The sequence below is a fragment of the Oreochromis aureus genome, linkage group 19, assembly GCF_013358895.1.
Source record: "Oreochromis aureus strain Israel breed Guangdong linkage group 19, ZZ_aureus, whole genome shotgun sequence".
Lineage (NCBI taxonomy): Eukaryota > Metazoa > Chordata > Actinopteri > Cichliformes > Cichlidae > Oreochromis > Oreochromis aureus.
Window position 1 is genome coordinate 30,401,057 of NC_052960.1, and position 27,953 is coordinate 30,429,009.

The following is a 27,953-nucleotide window of genomic DNA, read 5'->3' on the forward strand; positions in this document are numbered from 1 at the left end:
GAGTAGGAGCACTATGATGAAATTTGCAAATTTCTCTTCAGGCACCATCTCTGTAAACAGCAGAAGGACTCCGTTCACAGCCAGTGGTGAGAGTGAGATTCTGGACCTGGAGGGTGACATGTATTTGGGGGGGCTTCCAACTGACCGCACCAACCTCATCCTGCCCACGGAGCTCTGGACAGCAATGCTCAACTATGGCTATGTGGGCTGTATTCGTGACCTTTTCATTGATGGTCGAAGCAAGGACATCCGTCAGATTGCTGAGGCACAAAATGGGGCTGGCATTAAACCATCATGCAATAAACAACCTGGCAAGCAGTGTGAGAGCTACCCATGCAAGAACCGAGGAGTCTGCAAAGAAGGCTGGAATCGATTCATCTGTGACTGCACTGGTACTGGCTACTGGTCACGCACCTGTGAGAGAGGTAAGTGTGGATGTTTAGATGTGGACACGTTCGGTCCTCTTCCAAAAACCTTACATACTCATACTATCTCTAATACTGCAATCTGAACAGATGGAGCTAGCTGAAGCAGGACAATCATTGTGACAGCTATAAAGGAAGTACTGATTGCAAGATTTGCAAGCTGGTAGATTGGTAGATTCATACCATTCCATTTAATAAATCAATTGCATTAATAGATGTCTTATTAGGCTGGACCTGAACCAAGGCATAGCTTCACTTTCAACAACATAAGCAGGACTGAGTCCAGCTGAGTTTGACTTGAGTATTTCCATCTTTTGTCTCATCTGTACTGTATGACATATTTTTAGTATCTTATATTAAATAGATGAGAAAATAAACTGACATTCAATGTAAAGTAGATCACATAAAACCAGAAAGAGCAAACAAGACAGATTTATTTTAATATTTCCAGCAGAATTGGCCTTATCGATATACCATCAACAAAAATGTTGTTGATTTGACCAGTAAAAAGGACAACAGTCAGATAAACTTACATCTAAACTGAATATATTTGTAATATATACAAATATATTTGTATCATTAGCAGGATTCTTGCATTTAGCAGCTTTGAGCCTAGCATAAAAGAACAACATGCTCACTGAATTCCAAGAACCTTTAATATCCATAATTACTGTATGTTTAATTATTTAAACTGAATTAGTTACCATTTGATGCAGGGTGTTCAACTAACTTGGGGCTTTCCCCTTCTCCTTATCTCTTGTCTTGCTTCTTTTTGTGTGTGACAGACTGTCAAAATTCTTGTGACAGAAAGGGCAATTAACAATATTCAACTTTTATTCAGACAATATTCTATTGCCCTTCTGACCAGTTTCCATCATGGTGTTGAGACAGTTTAATAAAGACTAATTGGAGATGAAAACTAATTTCCACATCCCTAGCCAAATTGCTTGAACTGCTTTTTAGCATATCAGTTAACAGTGTTCTGATTATATCTTTAGGTATAGAAGCGCTTGCAGGACATCAATGTGGAGTGTATATGCCTTGAATTATGATTCATATGATGATTGCTGTGAAATTTTGGCTTCATATATTAAATACTTTTCTAGATATTTTTAAGGGCCACTCAAATATAACATACACAAAGTTTTTCAGTTCATCAGCTCGTTTTATTTATATAGCACCAAATCAAAAGATCAGTTTATATGCTTCATCAAAAACGAAAGTATTAAGCCTAATGTTGAAAGTAAAGAGGGTGTCTGTCTCACAAATCCAAACTAGAAGCTGGTTCTATAGAAGAGGGGCCCCAAATTACTTTTAAATATCATAGGAACCACCAGTTAGCCAGAAGTCTGAGAGCAACGTACTCTATTAGGGTGATATGGTACTGTGACATCTTTAACATAGGTTGGGCATGGATTATTAAAGACATTTTATGTGAGTAAAAGCTTGCCACCTTTGCCACAAAACTCAAAGTTGAACTCAGGTTCATCCTGATCACTGATCATCTGTCACATGTTTTTAAAACTCGATTGGAGTCCATCTGTGGAAAATTCAGTTGAATGGACATGATTATGAAAGCTTCACACCTGTCTATAAGGTCCCATAGTTGCATAGTTGCAACAAACCAAGCCATGAAGCCCAAGGAAGTGTGTGTAAACATCTGAGAAGGGCAGAGGTCTTGGAAAGTGTACAGAAAAATGTCTGCAGCATTGAAGGTCTCCGTGAGTCCCCATCATCTGTACATGAAAGAAATTAAAAACCATTAGTGGTATTCCTAGTGTCAATGGGGTGCTGTGTGGCAGACAGGATGAGAACCAGCTTTATTACTGTGAAAGAAACATACAATGGAAACAAAAGCCTAAAACCCTAAAACAAACTTAAACTGGAAACATGAGACACACACTAAGACGAGGACTGACAGAACAGAGGGAGAGGCACGGCTGGGAAACAGAACTTAACATACATGATAGATATGTCAGACTAACAGGGAGCCACAAAAGGGAACAAACTAAATGAACAAGAACCTAAGAACTAGAAAGTAAAATGAAACTAAGGAGAAGGCCTACAGCAGCGAGCAGCGAGGACTGGGCCCTGTACAAGCAGGCCAGAAACAAACAGAGCACGGAGATCAGGGTAGGAAAGAGGAGCTACAGTGAAGAGCTATAAAATTGCATTTCAACAAATGGCCCTGAGTGATGACCTAAGCACGTTTTAGTGCAGATTTGAAAAAGAACCATTCACACCTCCAATCTGCTTGCCCTCACTTCACTCCTAGGCAAAAATACCTGCAGCCTTCACCTCCGCCATCACAGGATTAAATGACTACAGACCTGTCACCCTGACGTCTGTGGTCATTAAGTGAAGGACTGGTGTTAAGCTACCTGTAGAACATCGCACACCACCGCAGAACCCCCTGCAATTTGCATTCTGGGCAAACAGGCCGTCCAAGGATGCAGCCAATATTGGATTGCACTACTTCCAGCATCAATTTATCAATCTGGGACATACACAAAGATACTTGTGGACTTCAGCTTGGCCTTCAACACCATAATGCCAGACATCCTCCACCAGAAACTCACACAACGTACTGTGCCCGGCTCCACCTATCAGTGGATCACCAGGTTCCTGATGGACAGGAAGCAGCAGGCGAGGCTGAGGAGCATCACATCCCACACATGGACAATCAGCACTGGCATCCCTCAGGGGTGCCGTCTCTCCCCACTGCTGTATGTAATGATTACAATTACATCAAAATGTCATTCTGACTAGAGAAGTATACTCTGATGTTATCAAAGAGAAGGTAATCATAACTGAGGGGTTTGTGGTACATGGAGCCAATATTGCAGACACTGAGGACAGCTACAATTACCTATGAATCCCACAGGCAAATGGAAATCATGAGGCCACTAGAAAGTTGCAACCACCAAATACTAGTAGAGAATAAGGCAGGTTCTTAGGAGTCAGCTAAATTGGAAGAACAACATCCGGACAATCAACACCTATGCCCTGCCTGTCGTCAGTTATCCTGGTGGGGTAATAAGCTGGCCAAAGGAGGAGAGAGAAGCCACTGACATCAAGACAAGAAAGTGCCTTACCATGTATAGAGGGATTCACCCCAAATCCTGAGACTGTACATCAAATGGAGGGAAGGAGGCAGAGGACGAGTGAGTGTCAGAACCACTATCCAAGATGAAACAGCCAAGATCCGTGAGTAAATCATCAAGCTGGCAGCAACTGATAGTGTGCTTAGTGAATATCTCAGGCAGCAAAAACCTGAGAAATAGAAAGGCGCGTCCCTGCACAGGATGTACCAACAGCAGATAGAAGTGGCTAATATAGAGAAATCCTACCAGTTGCTGTACAATGCTGGACTAAAAGATAGCACAGAGCCACTTATCATGGCAGCACCGGAACAAGCCACAAAGGCTCAGGTCTACGCTACACCATCCAAGACCCAGGTGCAGGCTGTACAAAAATGCGTCTGAGACAGTCCAGCATATAACAGTAGGGTGCAAGATCCTAGCAAGCAGGGCATACACGGAAGGCCATAAGCAAGCAGCAGGCAAAGTGTACAGGAACATCCCAAAAAGTCTGTTCATCTGGTTGTTTTCAGTGGGAGAATTGTTTCGTCACTCATCCAAGTGACTTCTTCAGTCTCAGCTGACTGCAGGTTTCCCCAACCTTATAAACACTAGATTTGCATAATGACTGAAACCAGCCCACTGAATGAACTGTGGCTGTGAGGTCAGATCCTTGATCATTAATCTGCAAATTGTCATGACCCTTGATCAACAACCGATGATCAATGGCCATTGCTCATTGATCAATGGTCATTGATGACTGGCCATGAGTACCATTCAAATGATCATAAGTATGAATGATCAACTCGGTCATCAAAACGGAACATAACTCATAAACACAGATGGAGAGTAAAACACACAAACATGGAGAAATAAAGAACTATATACAGGGAGTGCAGAATTATTAGGCAAATGAGTATTTTGTCCACATCATCCTCTTCATGCATGTTGTCTTACTCCAAGCTGTATAGGCTCGAAAGCCTACTACCAATTAAGCATATTAGGTGATGTGCATCTCTGTAATGAGAAGGGGTGTGGTCTAATGACATCAACACCCTATATCAGGTGTGCATAATTATTAGGCAACTTCCTTTCCTTTGGCAAAATGGGTCAAAAGAAGGACTTGACAGGCTCAGAAAAGTCAAAAATAGTGAGATATCTTGCAGAGGCATGCAGCAGTCTTAAAACTGCAAAGCTTCTGAAGCGTGATCATCGAACAATCAAGCGTTTCATTCAAAATAGTCAACAGGGTCGCAAGAAGCGTGTGGAAAAACCAAGGCGCAAAATAACTGCCCATGAACTGAGAAAAGTCAAGCGTGCAGCTGCCAAGATGCCACTTGCCACCAGTTTGGCCATATTTCAGAGCTGCAACATCACTGGAGTGCCCAAAAGCACAAGGTGTGCAATACTCAGAGACATGGCCGAGGTAAGAAAGGCTGAAAGACGACCATCACTGAACAAGACACACAAGCTGAAACGTCAAGACTGGGCCAAGAAATATCTCAAGACTGATTTTTCTAAGGTTTTATGGACTGATGAAATGAGAGTGAGTCTTGATGGGCCAGATGGATGGGCCCGTGGCTGGATTGGTAAAGGGCAGAGAGCTCCAGTCCGACTCAGGCGCCAGCAAGGTGGAGGTGGAGTACTGGTTTGGGCTGGTATCATCAAAGATGAGCTTGTGGGGCCTTTTCGGGTTGAGGATGGAGTCAAGCTCAACTCCCAGTCCTACTGCCAGTTTCTGGAAGACACCTTCTTCAAGCAGTGGTACAGGAAGAAGTCTGCATCCTTCAAGAAAAACATGATTTTCATGCAGGACAATGCTCCATCACACGCAGCGTCCAAGTACTCCACAGCGTGGCTGGCAAGAAAGGGTATAAAAGAAGAAAAACTAATGACATGGCCTCCTTGTTCACCTGATCTGAACCCCATTGAGAACCTGTGGTCCATCATCAAATGTGAGATTTACAAGGAGGGAAAACAGTACACCTCTCTGAACAGTGTCTGGGAGGCTGTGGTTGCTGCTGCACGCAATGTTGATGGTGAACAGATCAAAACACTGACAGAATCCATGGATGGCAGGCTTTTGAGTGTCCTTGCAAAGAAAGGTGGCTATATTGGTCGCTGATTTGTTTTGTTTTGTTTTGAATGTCAGAAATGTATATTTGTGAATGTGGAGATGTTATATTGGTTTCACTGGTAAAAATAAATCATTGAAATGGGTATATATTTGTTTTTGTTAAGTTGCCTAATAATTATGCACAGTAATAGTCACCTGCACACAGATATCCCCTAAAATAGCTAAAACTAAAACAAACTAAAACTACTTCCAAAAACATTCAGCTTTGATACTAATGAGTTTTTTGGGTTCATTGAGAACATGGTTGTTGTTCAATAATAAAATTATTCCTCAAAAATACAACTTGCCTAATAATTCTGCACTCCCTGTACAGGGGAGCTTGAAAGGACACTATATAAACAGTGCTAAAAACAAGAATAAGGCCAAAGCAGGAACTACCTAAGAAAAGAGTCTTAGAACTAGAAACATGAATTACTAAACTAGGAAATACTGGAAACTACACAAGGACCAAGAAAGTAATCATAATAAGAACTGGATAAAGAACACAGAAACTCAGAACATAGGACAAAACTTAGGAACAGAAAATATGACACTGGAATTCATCCAACATCATTGTCTGACTTTACAAATGTGCTTCTGAAAGAAGAACCTATAAACACACTCCTAAACCTCGTGGAAAGCCTTCCCAGAAGAGTTCAAGCTGTTATATCTGCAAACGGTTGGTTGACCTCATATTTAACCCTATGAATTAAGAATCGGATGTCACTCAAGTTCACGTGAAGGTTGACGAGCAAATACTTTTGGCAATAAAATGTATAAATATACATAAAAATATAGGAGGGGCTGGGCCACTTACTAGAAATTAGGTATATAACCTTAACTGTAGCGTATTAAAGTTAGAAAAATCATTTAAAAGTGGTCAAATGTGTTATATTGTTGAATATAATTAAATACAAAACTGCCTTCATTACAGCTTTCCATAAATGGATCTTTATTGATTTCTTCAGAAAAAGCTTTGGTAGCTCATTCTCAGAACAGCAGCAGATTTCTTCTTGGACAGAAGATTTACAGCACAGAGAAAAAACAATAAAGGGGAAAATGGGACGGGGACATTTCAAGCTTGTTATTTAAGTTCTTAGGCTTAGCAACACACCTGTTAACGTTCGTTTGAAACCGTTATCAACATTAACAGACTGAACTGGACTTAATAACAGGAGTGCAAATAATAATTAGTAAATTATTCTGGTGAGTATCAGCTGAGCTGGGTATGTAAATCGGGCCATCCAGCTGCGGTGCTGATCGTACGCCACTCGTGCCAAAAATCCAGACAAATGTCACTTGATCAAGGAGCAGATCTGCATCAGATGAGATCAGCTGACTTTGCGTGTGCGTGCGCTGTGCACTCTGTGTGTTAACAAGAAAAACGCATATAAGAAAGTGGTGCCCAAAAGCAGGGTAGTGACAGAATTGATGCGCATTATTGATATTTGAAGCATGTGTACCTGCACATGCATGCTTATTAACACACGGGTACTGTGGAATATATTTTTACTAACCTAAAGCGCTCGTGCTCTCGTCCACTCCCCGCAAAAAATTAGCAGCTGTGCGGCGTCTGTGGCATCGGTGCTCTCATCGCATGCGATGGAGTAAAAATCAAAAGCACAGCCTTATCAGACAGCTGCAGTTTAATGTTGGCTGACAGTCTTCAGTGCGTGGCACAACTGTACTTCTGGACATGCTGACGTTGTTGAAGTCCTGCACTTTTTCCGGGCACATTATTTCGGTGACTTTAACGAGGCAGCGTTTTATGAGGTCTCCATCTGAAAAACGCTTGCCATGTCTTGTGATGAGTTGGACGACCTCATAGCTGCTATTGGAGCCTTTTCCTGGACAATTTGAGCACAAAAAAATACTGTTGCTGACCCCGCAGGAGAGCTACCCTTTGCTTTAATTTCTGCTCTCGCTCAGCACCAGTGTAGGATGCATAGGCCTGATGTTTGGTTTCATAATGACGTCGTACATTATACTCTTTCATAACTGCCACAGTTTCAGTGCAGATCAAACAGACACACGTCCCCTTGAATTCTTTGAAGAAATATTCACTCTCCCACCGTGTCTGAAATTTTCTGCACTCACTTTCTACCTTAGCTTCTTTGGTTCTGCCATGTTTGGTAACTTGGGGGTAAATTTCTTCTGTGATTGTCCTTTTTGGTGGAGCAACTGCCTTGATCAACAGTAGCTCCCCCTGGTGTTAAAACTAAGAAGTGCAATACACTCAAGCAAAAGTTGAAGTGCGGGCCATTTTCTATTCTATTTACAAAATTACTTGCGGGCCAATTAAAACTGGACCGCGGGCCGGACTTTGGACACGCCTGTTGTAGGGCCTTTACCTTACAGTTTAAAGCGCCTTGAGGCAACTTTTGCTCTGATTTGGTGCCATAGAAATAAACTTAAATTGAACTTTATGTGGAACAACACAGGAAATGTTTTAGGCTTTAGAGACTCAACATTCTAACATAAACATAAAAATGTCAATAAAATAAGTATATGGGGGAAATGTAGCTGTTATTTCACTTGGTTACCCTGACCTATCTGCAAAAAGTAAGGTGGTACATGAGACTATTGGAGATGAGAAAGAAATTGATTTTTATCAGATCTTAGTAAGTGATGAGCAGATTTATTCAGACTCCATCAGGGTGGATGCACTTGCCTTTTACCTACCTACTCAAGCTTTACTTTTCCTCAGCTTAGCTTTATCCAATTATTATCCACATTTCAATTTACACATATGTTTCTCAGTGATCCACACCCACCCTAATTTACCTACAGGACTTTCCAGCAGATAGATGGACTGTGTCTCCACCTTGTGGCCATGTGATAGAACTACAGCTTCCAGTCATGCAGATAAACTGAACAAAGGGCATTTAGAGGACATGAAATGCTTCAGCATATTATCAGATCATTTATCAAATTAAGCTACTGTGACAGGCTAAATAATCACTGTAATGTGATTGATGCAATGAGGATGCAAGAAAATGGCAATCAGCCCTAGAGGGTTTAGGAAAGAGAGGTTTGACTACAGAAAGCAAGAGTGTAAAGTGAGCTCAATGAAATGGATTTTTCTTTAGGTACAGAAATAAAGAATAATATCACTGGTGACCCACTTAGATTAGGTTTAGAGTTGTGTGAATCTAGGCAATTTAAAGTATTTTTGGGGGGGGATTTACAGTTTTTCCATTTGGTTGTTTCAAACACTTTGACTCTGAAGTTAAATGTAATCTGACTGTGCAGTGACAAATTACTAAAAAAATTCAGTAATATTACTAATAAAGCAATCAAAGGGAACACATGTACGCAAAATATTAGATATTACAGTTGATTTTTGTAAAAATGATATATCTGTTATCTATAAGTAGAGGCAAACCATAAAGTGCAACACTGGACTTTGATAAACAACTCTGGCCTACAGCTTGATATCATCCATGAAGAGGAGGTCGCCAATTATTGCTCCATTCCATAATTGGTATCCATATCCAGTCTTGTTAATGATCTCACTGAGGGAGTTCAGACCTGTGCAAGACAGCAGTGGGGACAGAGTATCTCCTTTTGCGTCCTGCAGTCGATGGTGACTTGTGTTATTGGTTTGGACCTGGCCTGTCGACACATCCCCATCAAATTCCTCATTTCTTGTAAAGTTCTTGGTATTCCTAGAACTTTTTTATAGTCAATCTACGCAGTGCACAGGTTAGTCAGTCTGGTCTCACAGTTTTGAGTGACCAGTATATCTGGCAGTAGCTGTGTTTTGCCCCTCTGGTGTATTGAATGAATGAATGAATTGAACCATGTGCCTGTTCGTCTTAGCCTCTATGATGCCTGACAGGAGCTTCCATATGGTACTGAGGCAGGTTACTGGCCGATAGGTCAATGTTCCCATAGTTCTCATAGCTCCACAAGCAGGGTTGTCATGGTTTGCACTTGTCACATTAGCTCTTCCAGTATTGTTCCGTCTCCAGCCTTGGTGGGATTGTTCTCATATTGGTCCCCTGCCACTGAGAATACACCTTGGACGATTTGGTGGAGTACAGCTGGTTTATACTTGTGGTCTCTATCTGTCTGGTATAAATCTTCAAGTGGCTGGTCAACAGTTAGTTAGTTTTCTTTGCCAATACCAGAAGAATCTTAAACAGGTATTCGTCCTTTGGATGCACATTTCCTTTAAGATGAAACAAGTATAGGATCTGAAATGATCATGGAAATTGTATATTCATATATGTTAACAAGAGCTGAATGAATACCAATTTGGAAATGAGTTCATCCCATTATTGTAATTTAATTTTTGGTGCTGCTATTGGCACTGATGAAAATAGGTTTCGTAATTGTGGCAGTATATTCATCTTTATCACCCTAATTCTATCATTTAATCTGAATTGTTAGGAAAACCATCTGTCAATGTCAAAGTTACTATCATTATAGTCATAGTTGGTTTGATATAGTTTTGTCAGGTTTTCATTTATAGCTACACCCAGATATTTAAGTTATTTAGCTCTCCAATTTACTTTAAATTAAAGGTTCTGATCTGGTAAGCAGTTGAACATGAAAATTTTCTGAATATGTATCTTACAGCCAGAGTACTTGCTAAATATATCAAATACTTGCACCAACCGAGTAAAGGAGTTTGTTGGGTTTGACAGATAAATCATAACATCTTCTGAAAATAGGCTTATGGTATTTATCTCATTGTTAATTTCTTTTTCCTGTATTCTATTCACTTTGCCTACCCATTTGGGCCAGTGGTTCAATATAGAGAGTGAAAAGCATAGGAGTCAGGTGACATCCCTGTTTGGTTCCCCTCTGCAGCTCAAATTCCTGTTAAAGCCAGAAGAGGGACTAACCTGTGCTCCCAAAGTTGTGCACGACTCTTTCCAAACACGAGTGGTGAATTGAGGCCCACAATCCAAAATAATGTCTAAGGGGATTCCATGAAGCCAGAGGATGTGATCAGTAAGCAGCGAGGCAATTTCTAGAGCTCAAGGAAGCTTGGGAAGAGCAACAAAATGGACAGCTTTGGAGAAGCGATTGATGATGGTTAAGATGACAGTGTTACCAGATGGGCCTAGTGTGTTACCTGGGAATAAACCTTAAACGGATGTAGAGACAGCTGGGTGGCCCATTTCTGGTGTCAGGCTTATCCCGCTGAGCATCCCAGACCAGGGACTCAATCTCCCAACTCAGGGAACCAATGATGCAGTCCAATGAAAGGATGGTTTCTTATTCTGTGGAGGACTAGGAGGTGGAGAGTTTCTGGGATAGCACATCAGGTTTGATGTGACAGGACCTTGGTCGATAGGTAATGTTGAGGTTAAATATGGCAGAGGTGGATAATATCCACCTGGCCTGATGAGCATTGTAATACTTTGCAGTCCGGAGATATGCAAGGTTTTGTGATCTGTCCGTATGACAAAGGCATGCCCTGCTCCTTCCAGCCAGTGCCTTTTTCTTGTAGGACCAGTTTGATGGCGAGGACTTTGCAGTCCCTACATCATAAATCCTTTCTGTGGGAGAACGATGGTAAGACAAAAAAGCACATGAATGTATTTTACTTTCCTTTTGTTGGGCAAACAAAGCTCCCATCACAGAGTTTGAGGCATCCACCTCCATGAAGAACTGCCTAAATGGTTAAATGAGGACTGGGGCTGAGGCAAAGCATTCCCCGAGCGTGTCAAAGATATCTTGCATGGCAGACTTCCACTGAAAATTTACTTTGGGAGAGGTCAAGTGGTTAGTGGTCACGCAATCTTGCTGAAATCTTGGATGAAACGACAATAGAAATTTGCAAAACCTATAAAGCGTTGGAGCTCCTTTCAGTTATGGGAACTGGCCAATCTACCACTGCCTGTACTTTTTTTGTGTCTGGCTTAACTGTTCTTTGCAAATAATGAATCTAAGGAACAACATAGACTCTACATGAAACTCACATTCCTTATCCTTGACATAGAGCTTGTTCTTCAGAAGATGTTGAAACATGTTGCTGGACCTGGGACTTGTGTTCTAGAAGAGACTAGGACAAGATCAGGATGTCAGCAAGAAAAACAAAGACAAAATGGTTGAGAAAATCACAGAGGAGTTTGAAGCCTAATCTTAAAAGTAGAGATAGTGTCTGTCTCCTGAATCCAAACTGGAAGCTGGTTCCACAGAAGAGGGGCCTGAAAACTGAAGGCTCTGCCTCCCATTCTACTTTTAAATACTCTAGGAACAGCATGCAGGCCTGCAGTGTGAGAGCGAAGTGCTCTAATAGGGTGATATGGTACTACAAGGTCATTAAGATAAGATGGGGCCTGATTATTTAAGACCTTGTATGTGAGGAGCAGGATTTTGAATTCAATTCTGGATTTAACAGGAAGCCAATGTCACTATGTTCCTGACTTTCTCTTTCAGAGGCTTCTATCCTCTCCTATGATGGCAGCATGTATATGAAGGTTGTGATGCCGACCATCATGCATACTGAAGCTGAGGATGTGTCTTTGCGGTTTCGCTCCCAGCGGGCTTATGGTCTCCTCATGGCCACTACCTCCCGAGACTCAGCCGACACACTACGGCTGGAGTTGGACGGGAGTCGCGTCAAACTCACGGTCAATCTAGGTATCGTATGCCCCACCCACCCATCTGCCACTACACCTCCACCTTCACTGTGAGATGGTTTACCGTTGAGTGGTAACTTCTCCTTTTCTATTCTCTCTTTTTTTTCGTCTTTTCATTGGTTACTCATCACGGTGATCCCTCAAAGATTTCAACCATCTTTAGAACAGCTGTCAGCTCTCTTTTGCATGGGTGTTAATGTGTACATGAATCACCAGACAGCAATTACTGGAAAACATTTAAAAATATATACATTTTATTTCACTATTAAATATGTTTGGACAACCTTTGAATCAGAAACGTGTACTCACTTTTGTTTATAGAACCTTTGAGACAGTAAAAGCAAAATAAGTAGAATACACATCATAAAGAGATTCTATGTCTGGTTTCTATTTGTTCTTTTTATTTTATCTATTTTTTTAAAGAACAGACTGTGCTGAGATTTTCTCAGATGTAATTCGTAGTAAGAATGACCACTGATCCATCATTCAGCAGGATAGGATATAAAAGGAACAAGTGTTCTTTCCACTACCTTCATTTTTGTGTCTGACATTAGGTAATTTCTGTGTCACCCTGCTGTTGTTCTGGGTGTCTTTTTGTTTTTTGTTGCTCATGATAGTTTCTTTTTGTTATTAAATTTTGTGGTTTTTCAGCGTCTTCCTTTTGCTTGTTTTCCCATCAACTCCATTTCCCATCATGCTTTGTCAAAAGATGGTATTCACACCTTCAAAGGCCTTAAGCCTGCGGCCCGTCAGGTGAACAGCCCGAGAACAGAGCCCAGCAAAACCTACAGCTAGCTGCAACCCCAATGTTAAAAAGGAAAAAAAAAAAACAAAGAAGAAGAAATGGCAAAGAAACACGAGATACAAACTGCATTTTGTCTATTCTATATCGTATATACAGTTTGTCTTGTTTGATTAACGGTGTTAAGTTGTATACCATTTAGATGAATTTTATGAGGCATACTCTTGTTTTTTAATTTCAAAAAATGAAGCGCCAATTGGTCAGTACTTTCTATGATTTTATATCCCATATTTATCCATAGTTTTGTACTAAACTGTGTCTTAATGTTAGTAGCCTGACCCTTTGATCGAGCTTAGCAACATGCGGGAATAGTATGGCAGGAGTTTTGATGATTGGGGTTCCTGTGCTTCTGCACGGTGCTGGTGCTGACTGGATCGTGGCTGTTTGCTCCCACTTTTCTGTTGCGGTTGACGACACATGAAACCACCAGCCACATGGTGACCAACCCTCGCTGTCGCAGTGTGCGGCAGTTATTCTGGCCTTAGTTCAGACAATGAACTTAATTTTTCTCAGTTACAAACGTCTATTTTAAAAAATCTGTTTGAATATCAGATCCATTTATAATTATTTTTTGTTTTTATTAAGTAACTGAGACAATTTTATTGGTGCAGAGGCTTTGATTTAAATCCAAAGTCAAATAGTGTTGGGTCGGAAAACCCATGTAGCTGGTATTACAAGTGGCCATTTTTATGTAAATATAGCACTTAAACAATTATTAATTACAGCACTGTTGATTAATAAAAGAGCAGAAATTAATGTATTAAGTAATGACATGTTATATTTATAAATGATTGTTTGACTTAGAGATCATTCTAAAGATAGACCAAAGGAATGAAATGGCTGCCTTTACTGCATGTGTACGTCCCCGGAAGGGTGGATTTTTTGTTTTTGGATGTCTGCAGCAGTAACCTTGAAGGATGCAATTTCATCTGTCATTTATTCTTCCCCATCTAGACTGTATCAGGATAAACTGTAACTCCAGTAAGTTAACACTCAAGTTTCATTTTGTTTTGTTTGTTAATGATATCGATGTTTTTTATTTTTTAAAGAAGAAAGAAATGTAATTTTATGTAATTTTAATTTCAAAATCCACCATCTTCTTATTTGAAGGGTGAGTTTGAGCAACATAAAGCATTAGAAACAGACTCAGTGAAATGAAATGGTGATGATGTAATTCCTCGTTTTAGGCTCATTTTATATATGCCAGAGGATCACAGATAAAATCAGTCTTGCATCCTGTTTCCTCTGTGTAATCTACATAACCAATATTTAAAGAAGGTTTGAGATGAGATTCAATTACTCTTACCTTCCTTGGGAGAAAAATACATGAATATACAGTAAATACAGTATATTTCACTATATTTGCCACATTCTTTGGTACAGAGTGGGAAATAATAATTGAGAGCCAATACTAGCAGAGTACTACTGACATTTGTTGTCCAGTTTGGCGCTATGGCACCATATTGCCTCAGTAATGGAGACACTGGTACGGTAGATGAACAATCTTTTGGTGTTACCTCACAAGATGGCATTTAAAATTAGATGAAGATAAATATGAAATTTGGTAAGAATGTATGAAAAGGATGAGCAACTGTTATGTTCTGTGGTAGCAAGCCAATAGAAATTAGTGGTGTAGAGCTTGTCCTTTAGCTATAGGTTAGTACATATTGTTCTCTAAAGAGTGCAATATTAGCTTGAAGTTAACACTGATGTAGGTAAATGACACTGACCAAGGTAAGTTATTATTAAACGATTATTATTAATCTGTCATTATTGGTTAGCACCAAAATGATGAACTTGACTATAAAAATCATACAAGCCTTTGTCTTCAGTGGAATATGAGTGAAAGTAATCAGATTTAAACTTTGTCTAAAAGGACTAAAGTAATTACGTTTGTAAGCTTTCATGGCCAGTACAGGAGTGCTCATATCCTACCTTTGATTTTATGTAAGGAATTTATAAACACCAAATATTAAAGCCTTATTTAAGGGGAAAACTTGACAAGCTAAACGATGTAACCATAAAAATTGAATTTTTTGAATCATTTTGAATTTGAGTGTTTGTTAAAACATTGATAATATCCATAATAACACTATGGTAAAGCCTATGTAGAACTAAGAGCTATCATTGCTTATTTTTCAAAGCACACTAATAGAGAAATATAAATCCAAGGAAAAATTAATATGTTGTTTCATCAGGTGGCGTTTTGAGTCCAGTACTTTTTCTGTACAATGAGACAGTTTTTTAAACTGAAATTTGTGTTTCCATAAGTAACATGCATACTAATGAGAACTAGCTGAGTACTGATTGACAATGGGTGTATTTTACACTCCTAAAATAAACCGAGATTCAAAAGACTGAAAAATCAAACAGTCTTTTAATTGAATTCAATATTTGACTATTTATTGAAGAAAGTGTGTTTTTCAGAGGAAACTAGTTCACAGGATAGTTTGTTACGTTAGGGAACTTTCTAAGCATTTTTCAGGCTAGCTGTGATGAATCATTAAGCTCTTTCTACTTATAGTGTGTCTGTTGCTGTTTTACAGTGATTTCCAAAATCACTACGATTGCTTTTACTCATAATGGGGTAATGGAGATTCAATTAGCTTAAAGTTGTAATTAAAATGATTTAACTCAATTTAGATTTTAATTTAAATACTCAAAGAATGTACAAGTTAAAAAAATAATATTAATATAAAGAATATTCCACATTATTGAGAATATACATTATCCTTTGAGCTTTTTGATATGAATAATTATAAATTAAAAAAAAAACTTTTAAAATTGTTTCCCACGTTTCAGAGAGCTTCTTGAAAATTGATGATGATCAATCTCATCAACTTCTCCCCAACTTGCCTACATAATCTGACTTTATAGGTTCAAAGTGTTGGTATCTGTATTACTCGTGTATTTACTTGGTATTGGATCAATACCAAAAGTTGTAGCACCGCACAGGACTGCAAGGAATAAGAGGCAGGAATGCATACATTAAACAAAAAGTTGGGATGTTAGTTATCCCCTTCCAGCCACTCAAATAAATAATTAATATATGAGGTCCACTAAATTCTTGGAGCTGCTTGTGCAAAGGATAGGTTGGTCCGGAAACCATGGAAAAATATAATTACATTTCTTGTCTACGGTGCCCGAAAATATTTTCACGGACCGGCGTCGCGTATAAATACAACAAAATAAAACCAGTACTGGTACCAAAAAAAAAAAAAAGATTTATTCATAACACACAGGAAAAGACCCAGGGAAACCAAGTTAACACTAAAAACGATTAAAAAAACGATTAAAAAAAGTAACGATTAAAAAAAGTAACGACAAAAACCGATAAAAACCCTGAAAACCATGAATTTCACACCTGAGTCTCAACTCTCGCAGCCTGGTACCAAACAACTCCAGTCCGTGGCCCAGGGATTGGGGACCACTGATATAAAGTCATTCTTAAAAGACACTAGAAGAATTATAGTTCATTGTATAGTTGATTTAACATCTTATCGCATTATTATGTATTCAAATTGAGGCCTTTTTTTACAAGTAATAACATGGAATTTGATCAAGCCCTAATGTTTAATATACACAAACATAAACAACAGGTCATGGTAATAGCATTTTTTTATTGGAGCAGGAGATTACGAAACGAAGATAAAAACGGAGTGCAGAAAATGGAAGGAATGACAGGAAGATTTCTTTAACTCTATGATGAGTAAAAGCAATTATTTCTACTGCTTAGCAGTCAGGTAAATGATATGAGCACAGACATCTGTGCTCATATCATTTACCCTGTGTAAATAAATGAATGACTATATCAAACCTTTGTTTCCCATCAGATCTAGTTTCAATCCAATTTTTACGTCATTTTCAAACTAACCAGGTTGTGGAAGACCTGTAAATGTTCCTAATGTCACTGGTGGGAAGCAAAGGTTTGGTTTTAGGCTCTCAGGATGTCCTTAACTTTGTGACTGACCATTGTTCTCAGGCAAGGGACCGGAGACCCTGTATGCTGGGCAAAAGCTCAATGATAATGAATGGCATACAGTGCGTGTGGTGCGTCGTGGCAAAACCTACAAGCTAACGGTTGACGATGATGTAGCAGAAGGTACTTGCCTCCATCAACTGGAAATATTCTTAGTATGTCTTTGTCAGTGTTATTCCACCATGCTACAGCACCTCGCCATAAACAGTAAAATCAGTGTGTAATTCTTCTCCAAAAAAGCAAGTACACATGTACCCATTAGTGTCAGTTTGCATTCATCTAATACTGTGTAATGTAATTTTCTCCTTAAATCAGCCCTTTTGTGTTAGTGTCAGACAGTGTTCTATTTTCTTTTCGTTTTTTTGTCTTTCTTTCAACCCTTCCCCTCCACCCTCCCCGTCTCCAGGCCAAATGGTGGGTGACCACACTCGTCTGGAGTTCCATAACATCGAAACAGGCATAATGACAGAGCGCCGATTTGTTTCTAGCATTCCATCCAGCTTCATTGGTCACCTCCAGAGCCTAAGGTATTTATACTTCTAAGATGAATATTCTGTAGATTTTTAAAAATGTTTCCTTATTTTTGACTACCTGTTCTTTTCTGTTTCTCAGATTTAACGGCATGCTATACATTGACTTATGCAAGAATGGTGACATTGATTACTGTGAGCTCAATGCCCGCTTTGGGATTCGCTCCATTATCGCTGACCCTGTCACCTTCAAATCCAAGAGCAGCTATCTCAGCCTGGCCACTTTACAGGCCTACACGTCCATGCACCTCTTCTTTCAGTTCAAGACCACTTCACCAGATGGCTTCATACTCTTCAACTCTGGAGATGGCAATGATTTCATTGCTGTGGAACTAGTTAAAGGGTAAACTTTCCTTTAGAGGATACCTGTTAAACTTTTCTTAATGGCTGTTGAATGGTTGATTTTATTGTGTTCCAATAAGAATAACAGACAAACACATTTTTATTGAAAGTCGGATATCCTAATCATGGCTGAACCTTCATTATAGGATAAAATTAATCTTTCTGCTATATTTTTACTAATTTGCAAATGGCAGATGTTTGTATTGCTATTTCAGACTTGTTTTCAGAATTGTTACATCCCATATAACTAGTGATTTTTCTCTTGTAGGTACATACACTATGTTTTTGACCTTGGAAATGGGCCCAACCTCATCAAGGGAAAAAGCGAAAGGGCACTAAATGACAATCAGTGGCACAATGTGGCTATTACCCGAGACAACAGCAACACCCATACGCTGAAAGTAGATGCTACAGCCACTAGTCAGAGTATCAATGGTGCCAAGAATCTGGACCTTAAAGGTATACTCAAGATATGACTCTTGTGACATGTCTCAGTTTTTCATTTAGATATAGTGGTTGTTTGCTGAACTGATAAGAAACGAGTGTTTAAGTTACACTCTGTGGTATACTGGTTAAGACATTTTACCTTACATGCAAAAGCTTCCTGGTTTCATTTTGGCAGGAGACACACAAACCATGCCTCAAGCCCTTTGAGGGTTTTAAAAGATGCCTATAAATAAATGTATTATTATTATTATTATTATTATTATTATTATTATTATTATTATCATTGTTATGAATAAACTTTAAAACTTTTTTCTTAATGCTTTATTACAATCTATTCAAGCTGTTTTAATTTCAGGACTATAGATGCACAATCCTCTTAGCTGTGTTCTAACACAGAACTGTTTTTAGAGGTGGAGCTACACAAATTAATGTGTACACTTTGACAATACGGGAGATATAGATCACAGATACAGCTGCAGCACTCCATAGAGTGTACAGTGAGTACTGGATACATGGAATGCCATTCAGTATTGTTCTGTCTATTATACCCAGACACAGATATTACAGTGTTTCAAGTGTCATCGGCCTTACTGTTTACATCTGGAAGTTCTATCTGATCTATCCTGAAAACTTTTCAGTAGTCTTTGTATACCCGTACAACTTTTTTTAATGAGCACTATTTATGTGTAGCGTGCCTTCAAGCCCAGTTTTTGACACTTTGTGGTGCATGCTGTAACCTTGGGAATATAAATCAAATAATTTAACAATTCAGAAAGATGAATCACTGTTGACTTAATTGAATTTGAAGTTAAAGTTCAGGACTGCCAAATATAAATCACTAATTGTGTTGAGGCTGGGGTCATGACAAACATCCTTTGATGCCAACTGGTCAGCCAGCTTACTACTTACTTCTAACTCAACTTTGAATCTTTTTTTTTCATGGATGCTAGGCTTGACTTTGTCAGCAGGAAGTGTGGGTCAATATACTGACATTGAAATACTTCAAGACTATTCCCCAGTCATGCCTTGATGCTTGTTTGCATTTGTGAAATGAAGGAGTTGGTTTTTGAAGAGAATAACTACTACGGCTGGGTATCGATTTTGATTTCTATAACTGACTCGACGGTCCCGATTCAATTCGATTCAGTTTTGACTCAGACAGTCAGAAATATTATAATTCTGATCATTTATCAGTACATATCCATATTTTTACATCTATGTATAAAAACAAAGCTGGGACTTCATCAGAGGTGTGAGCATCACAGCAGAGGCCTTTGTGTCAAAGTAACTGAGGATAAAACAGAAAAACATGAAGCAGATTTTCCTGGCCTGACTTTTTATAGCAGATAAACTTAGAAATATTCTGCAGTAGAACACAAACTAAAGAAAACCATGATTCAACATGTGAACATTACCTGATGCTGCTGAAGTGAAGCAGAGCAAAGTTTGATTAGAGATACAGCTAAGTGTTTTGTAATTTGGCATCATTTGTAGAAGTTTACATTTCTTCAGTTATTTTTGAGAAAAAAAAAAAACAGTGGCCGGCAGCACTGTACACACTAGTAGACTTGTGCGTAATAAGCAAGCGAATAATGGAGATTTTTGATGGTAAACTGGCCTCTGAGTACACTGAAAGAAAACTGAAGTGCGATTTTATCGTGGTGGAAGCAAAACAGCAAAAGTACGAGGAAATTCATGAAGCATAGTTTTGATCATTTTGTTTTGCTGCTGGTTCAGCAAATTTTGGTCAGAGCGTGATGAAACCTGCAGCTTCAGAATCTGTGAGATGTAGGCTTTCAGCACCGATGGCGTGTCCGTGTACGTGCCGTCGGGTGAACGATCCATGCTTTGTGCTTTACATCTTTGTGTGGAATCCATTTGCCTGCTCTCATTTACTGTTTTAGCTGTTTGGTGGTTGTTGAAATAGTTTTGTGAGCTTTAACCTGAGATTCTGGCATTTCTGACAAAATACTTTTATATTTAAACATTGATTCAGGATTTAATCAATCGATATCGCTTTATTCAAACTAAAATCAATTTGGATAGAGGACATTTTTTTTAAAACCACCCCCAATAACTACATCAGACTTAACAAGACAGTACAGCTGGATTTTTCTGGTGTTCCCAGTAATGCAACAGTAAAATAGTATGTGGGCTCAAGTAATAAGAATGTGAATAATTAGCATACATTTGCAAATCAGCCAGCATTGTATTCAGACTTGTAGGTGAAAAGCAAGTATATCTTACCTCTTTTAACAATAACAAAACAACAACAACAATAAAAATCAAAGTACGTGTACAGCTGTCAAGAGGAAAACCCTGTGTGATATGTGGGCTCTCTTTAGTTCGGTTTCATAATTAATTAAAAGTTCTGTTTTCTTTCAAGTTTCACTGTCCTGATGTCATTTAGATCTGAAAATATTTCAACACAAATCTTTCTATAAATATCCACCTAGAATTTTCAGCTTTTTCTTTTTCTGTATACATTTTTTTAAAGATAATATTCTCCTGCACTTTTACATTTTTTCTGTGCCCCAGGTGATCTGTTCATTGCTGGACTGGGTCCAGGCATGTATGGCAACCTGCCTAAATTGGTGGCTTCCAGAGAAGGCTTCCAGGGCTGTTTGGCGTCAGTGGACCTCAATGGTCGCCTACCGGATCTCCTCAATGATGCATTGTTTCGCAGCGGGCAGATTGAGCGTGGATGTGAAGGTACACCGTCCCTCAAATCTCAGCCTGATTTAGACTACAACACAAACTTCAACTTCAACTCCAACTCCAGCAGCCCTTTCTTCCTGCTCAATGCAAACAGTAGCTCTTCATCCATGAATCCATATGGAAGGCGCTTCATCTTATTAACTGTATTTGTTGCCTCACTTATTCACTGTTAGAATTCTGATCAAATCAGTTCCTCTTACAAAACCAAGTTATCGGCCACATTGGTTGCCTCCTTACAGAGCCTTCATTATCACTATTTAAGCAACCTTTGTTAATGCAGCCACAAAAAATTACCTCTCGGACTTTTTTAAAAATCTATGATGCTTTTGTTTTTTTTCTGAATGATATGAATATTAAGTTTTATAACTGATTCAAAACAAAAACACGGTTCTAATGGGTGCTGGCTCAGGTATATCAGTAAAAGGACAAAAGAGAGAGAGTCACTACATTTACATTCAGAGCAAAAGTTTTTTCCCTTGGACATACTCACATTATTCTTCACTTCCACTAACTCTGAGAGTTAACTAAAATGCTTCTGACTACGTATACTGAACAGAGTCATGTTAACACTGTCCTGTGTCACGATGCCAATGATATGTCAGTCCTGAGTGGATCATTGTTTACATCCATTCCAACCTTTAAAGCCCACAGAGTAATGTATTCAGATGATACAATGCTACACAGTAAATAAAGTTCTCTCTGGTCTCAGAGCACTTTCATAAATGGTGACAAAATGACAACTCTTTCTTTGTGTACGTCATTGTTGAGGTCATTAAGTATCATAATTTCTATTACTTTTTTTTAAAGTAATGCATTTCATTTTCTGTACTCTCTATGGATAATTCATTACAGTAACCATAACTATCATTACTTTTGTGTTTGCATTGGTTGTTGTTACATCAGTTATAACTTTTCAGATGGCCATACATCTGCAAAAATCTTTATCCTCACTGGGGCCACCAAACAAAATAGCACAACAGAAAGCTGCAGTAATGTATCCCATTACTGCACTAAAATGACTATGTTACAAGGAAATGTTATATTTGGAATAGCATTAGGCAAAACATTGGACATGGACCCAAGTAGATTTTTTTTATATGACAGTCGACATGCCTTTGAAACTTAAGCAACAAGAAAACATATTTTATGTCTGCACTGTGTATGCTCTGCCATGAACATGCAAATAGACTATATGAAGAAAAGTACAGGAGCTACTTGGTCATGGAAACCTATGCCATGAAGTGCCTTTGGTTTTGTGCCGATGTTGATGGGCAAGGCTTAAATTGTTAGTCAGTCAGCAAAGACTCTTACACACTCTGTACGTCGCAGCAATGCATTGCACCTTTACATGATCTGCCACTTTGTGGCTGAGTTGTTAGGATTCCTAAATGATTCCACTTTGGAATAATACCATCACAACACCACCCAGTTCATTATGGAATATCTAGGAGGGAAGAAATTTCACAAACTGACTTCCAAAGCTCGTATCCGATTACATTTCCATGCTTAAACTCGGCGAGCTCTCAGAATGACCCATTCTTTCACAGTCGTTTGTAAATACAGATCTGATGGTTGGTGCTTGATTTTATACACCTGTGGCAACTGGACTGAAAATATCTTGGCTGTGGTTACGTAGTAACAATGTCATGATTTTGGTTAAAACATTCTCATTAAGTTGTTGTTTTTTCATGACTCTCACACTTTACCAAGAGATCAAGCTATTATATATCTATTATAAAAAAAATCAAAGCTCAAAATTTATGTGACTCTTTTGAATAATATTTGGTACTTTCGATGGGAATCACTGTTTTTGTTACATTTTTTTTGTTAGACTACTGCTGTTTGAGGTAGCCAGGGTTTACAAATGGTCAGCTGCAGAAGTACAAAGCAAATAACAATGTAACTACTTCAAAAAATAGTTTATATCTTTATTTATAGGATGTGCAGTTTTACATCTTGCCATTATTTCTGCATCAGGCTATACTTGGTATTCAGTTCGCACAGACCTTTGTTCACAAAGAAAAACTTGCCAAAGGTTTTAACATGTTCTGTGTAGCTACACAAAAATGGGCTGTTGAAACATTTTGCACAAGAAAACAAATGTCATTGTGGACAAAATGTTTCCATCTTCCTGTAAAAGTTGTGCATTTTTATTATTCACTTATTTATTTTTGCTGTTTTATGGGCCATCTTCCACAATCTGTTTGCATGGACATCATTTTCTATACAGCAGTTTTTCTTATGCCTGCCATATCATTGAGTTGGAAATGTATGTATTGTATTTTTTTGTTTTTCATGGAACATTTATTTAAAGAGCCCCATGTTAAACCAGTAAATGTGCTAGCTGACATTTCATTTTAGTAGAAAAGAAACGGTATATGTACTCTACTGTCCTTGGTATAACAATCTGAATCAGAATGAAAACAATGTTATTTCATTGTACTGTATGCAGCGCAAGAAAGTATCGGTTGATTAATTTATTTTTCCAAATAAAATTTCATCAGTCGCAGTTTGTTGGTCTTGTCCATGGCATTTTTGTGTGTTTTTATGATTTTTGTATGGTTTTCTTTTTCTTTTGCAATACACCATGATCAGCTCAACAGTCTTTTAAACTGTTTTAAATTTCATTACAAGCCTTCATCACATTAAAAGGTTTTTGTTTGTTTGTTCGTTGCTTATTATCACTCCCTCCAGTTAATACACGACACCACGGTTCTTCATTCACTTAATGATTTATTCCTCCGTCACACTTCTCCTCCGAAACACCATAAAATCCACTGTCAAGCTGTCACTACATAAAAGTACAGAATGACCAAACATAAATATTACAAATAAACATTTAAACCCAAGTTAACAAATACGCGATAAACAAACACAGTTAACATACCTCGCTGGCTGCACGTAACCGTGAGGGAATGAGTCCGCTTCAGGAACAAAAACTTAATGAAAATAATTCCCAATTTCTTCTTCTTCTTCACAGCTATCTTTTACTTTAAAACAGCTTATTTATTCCTTCTTGTGACTTAGTTAAGTTATAGCTTAGCTTCTTTGCACATGCTCTTTTGGCTTCCCTTTACGTCACTTAAAGGGGCCTGTGCGCAACACAGAATGAAACTTAGTTCCTACCCCAAAAGGAACAACAATAAATAAAGGAAATAATTTGTTTAATTTATTGTGTTCATTTATGTTTGACATAATTTACATTTATGGCAGTTAAACTCCCACCAAATCTCAACTTGAGATTTCTTCACAGATTTGAATCTTCAAGTTATAAGCATTTACAACAGTTTAACACATGCTTATTCTGCTTCAACAAGTAGAACTATTTTTTGCACTGGCCTTTCAAGATAAACTGGCTTAGTTGTGCGTTTTCCCTGTTTGTCCAAAGTTGAGTCACTAACCGACAGCTTTACCTTTCTGACCCTTCCATCCGAGCTGGGGTACACCTCTGTGACTCTTGCTAGTCTCCAGTGATTTCGCGGAGCACAACAATGTCATTGACCTTGGTGTTTCTTTTATCCCCATGCCATATCTGTCTTTGCTGGAGATTAAGAAGATACTCCCTCCTCCACCTTGTCCAAAACTCATTCGCCAAGAACTGCACCTGACGCCATCTCTTACGCAGGTATAAATCTTGACTCACGAACTGACCCGGAGGTGGCGATATGATGTTAGACTTCATCAGAAGAATGTGATTTGGTGTGAGTGGTTCAAGACTTGTTGGATCATTCAGGTGCTCTGTTGTCAGCGGTCTGCTATTTATAATAGCCATCGCTTCATACAAAAATGTCCTAAGTGAGGCGGTGTCTTTTAGCAGACTGATCAAGGATTGCTGTTAGAACACTTCTGATTGTCCTTATTTGCCTCTCCCAAATTCCTCCCATATGGCTGGATGATGGGGGATTCATTACAAACTCACAGCCATATTCCTTCAACTGCTCATGAGCCAAGTTCTTCATTGAGTCCATGAACTCTCTTTTTGCACCCACAAAGTTGGTACCTTGATCGCATCTCAACTGCCTTACATTCCCACGTATTGCAATGAATACGCGCAATGCATTGATGAAAGCATCTGAACTAAGGTCATCAAGCATTTCGATATGTACAGCTCTGCAACACATACAAGTGAAGAGAAGACCATACTTCTTCAGTTCCTTTCTTGCATCCCTCACATAGAATGGTCCAAAGCAATCTATGCCACAATATGTGAATGGAGGGGTCATTTCCATTCTGTCCTTTGGCAAATCTGCCATTTTTGGATCTTGTGTGTTCCTTCTATACTTTCTGCATGTGACGCACTTAAAGACATGTGAGGCAACTGCACTGCTGCATCCAATGACCCATATCCCATTAGATCGCAATTCATTTACAGTCATACCTCTTCCTTGATGCTGTACTTTCTCATGATAATGCTTGATCAATAAAGAAGACACGTGACTTGTTTTTGGCAGAATAGCAGGATGTTTAACATGTGGATGAAGCTCACTTCTTGTCAAGCGGCCGCCTACTCTCAGCACACCCTGCTCATCCAAAAATGGACTTAATTTGCATAGCCTTTTTGCTTTGTCTTTGGATTTTACATCCTTGCATTGCTGTAAATTCTTGATTTCACTGCTGAATACTTCTCTTTGGACCAATCTGATTATGAAAAGTTCAGCTTGTTGTCTTTCCTCAACACTTGTACTTCCATTGAGTTTGGGACTAAGACCCTTAACTTGCTTAGCATGATGTTTAAGACAAGCAATAGCCTTAACAACTCTTTTCCAGTCAGAAAACTTAGTCAGGCGGTCCAACAATGTTCTATTTGCCCTTGCACTGGTGTTGAGCACCTGAGCCCTTCGAAGTTCTGGATCATTGTCACTAACCTCTCCCACCTTAGCATCTCTTGTGGGTAGCTCCTTTTCCCACAGAAAGTCTGGGCCAGTGAACCAATTTGAAGCAACGAGCTAATCTGCCGATAACCCTCTCGAAGCATGGTCCGCCGGATTGTCTTCGGACTGCACATGATACCATTGGTTGGCATCTGTGGTGGTCTTGATTCTCTGGATCCTATTTGCCACGAAAACATGAAAGCATCTGGCATCATTATTAATGTACCCGAGAACAACCTTTGAATCAGTCCAATAATATTCCTTAAGGTTGTCTATTTCGAGCTCATGTTTTAACACGGCACCCATCTTCGCAGCAACCACTGCTGCAGACAGCTCAAGCCTTGGAACTGTTGTGACCTTGGTGGGGGCAACACGCGCTTTCCCCATGACAAGTGAGCAGTATACGCTGCCATTAGAGTTGACTGCTCTTAGCTATGTGCACTCCCCATAACCTGTGAAGCTAGCATCTGAGAAGTGATGTGATTCGTACTGCTTGACATCTATGAAGCTTGCTGGCATGTAGCACCTCTTAATCTTTACTTGACACAAGTTATGGAGATCTTGTAACCATGACTGCCACTGTGATCTGCACTCCTCTGAAAGTGGTTCATCCCAACTAGCTTTCTCTCGACTCAACTGTTGCAAGATCAACTTCCCACGTAAAACAAATGGTGCTACTGAAACCCAAAGGATCGTAGATGGAAGCTACTGTGGATAGCACTCCCCTTCTCGTCATTGGGTGTTTCTTGACAGTTACTCTGAACTGAAAGTCATCAGAGGATACACACCATTGCACGCCCAGTGCTCTTTCTAGGAGTGGCTCCCCTAAATCTATGTCCAGCTCTTTGACACTGTCAGCACACTCTTCCTTCGGTATTGACTCCAATACCTTCTTGCTGTTGGAAATGAACTTGTGTAGTCTAAGCTTGCCTGCACTGCAGAGCTCTCTCGCTTCCTTGATCAGCTCGATTGCCTCAGCATCAGACCTTACACTCACCAGTCCATCATCAACATAAAAATTTCTTCGGATGAACTTGACAGTGCTTTGATTAAATCGATCCTGACCTTCTGTGGCTAGATGTTTAAGTCCAAAATTGGCACAGCCAGGTGAGGAAGCTGCTCCAAACAAATGGACTTTCATCCGAAAAACTGATGGCGGAGACTCAAGATCACCATTCTCCCACCATAAGAACCTCAAGTAGTCTTGGTCTTCAGGCTTTACATGGAATTGATGAAACATTCGTTCCACATCACACATAATAGCGACTGGGCCCTTTCGAAATCTACAAAGAACTCCCACCAAGGTGTTTGTGAGCTCTGGCCCTGTAAGAAGGTGGTCATTCAATGACATGTCTTGAAATCTTGCCGAGCAATCAAAGACCACTCGCAGTTTCTCTGGCTTTTGAGGGTGGTATACGCCATTGTGGGGAATATACCAAGCTGATTGTTTATCAAGCTCTTCTTCTGGGACCTTTTCTGCTTCGCCACGACTGATAATGTCTTTCATAAAGTTCATGTAGTCTATCCGATATTTCTGGTCTCTCTTGAGCTTCTTTTCCAAGCACATGAGGCGTTGAATAGCACATGGCTTGTTATTTGGGAGCTCTGGCCTGCTCTGTTTAAAAGGCAGAGGCATTTCGAGATGTCCGTCTTCTTTGTGCCTAATTTCTTCTTTCATTTTTGTCAAAAACCGGAGATCTTCTTGCGAGAGATTTGCCTCTTCTCCAAGCCTTTCACTGAAGTCAGATTCCAGCACCTTAAGTACGTCTTCTGGAGTAGTCATCTCCTTAATTCTTGTTTTACAAACATAATGAACTTCGCTTTTCAGCTTACTTGTTACTTTGGGTTCAGGGGTCACTTGCTTTACAATGATGTGGTGACTTAATCCAATTGCATCACTGTAGTGTTCGCTTGGATCACCATAGCTCACTATGCTCCAGCCTACGTCAGTTTTCTGTGCGAAGGGCTGGTTGTCCTCACCACATACAACTTCTCTAGGCATTAGTGCTTGGGGACAGTTATACCCAATCAGAAGACCGATTTC

The 27,953-nt window shown here is 39.3% G+C and overlaps 1 protein-coding gene across 1 annotated transcript in view; it reads left to right on the forward strand.

Moving 5' to 3' along the window:
• Nucleotides 1–27,953, forward strand: part of nrxn3a (neurexin 3a) — a 240,698-nt gene that overhangs the window by 141,587 nt on the left and 71,158 nt on the right. Inside the window, 8 exon segments of the mRNA XM_039603223.1 lie at nucleotides 42–425; nucleotides 12,018–12,221; nucleotides 13,977–14,003; nucleotides 17,005–17,124; nucleotides 17,408–17,528; nucleotides 17,614–17,874; nucleotides 18,142–18,332; nucleotides 20,859–21,032. Of these exon segments, the coding sequence (XP_039459157.1) occupies nucleotides 42–425; nucleotides 12,018–12,221; nucleotides 13,977–14,003; nucleotides 17,005–17,124; nucleotides 17,408–17,528; nucleotides 17,614–17,874; nucleotides 18,142–18,332; nucleotides 20,859–21,032 (1,482 nt within the window).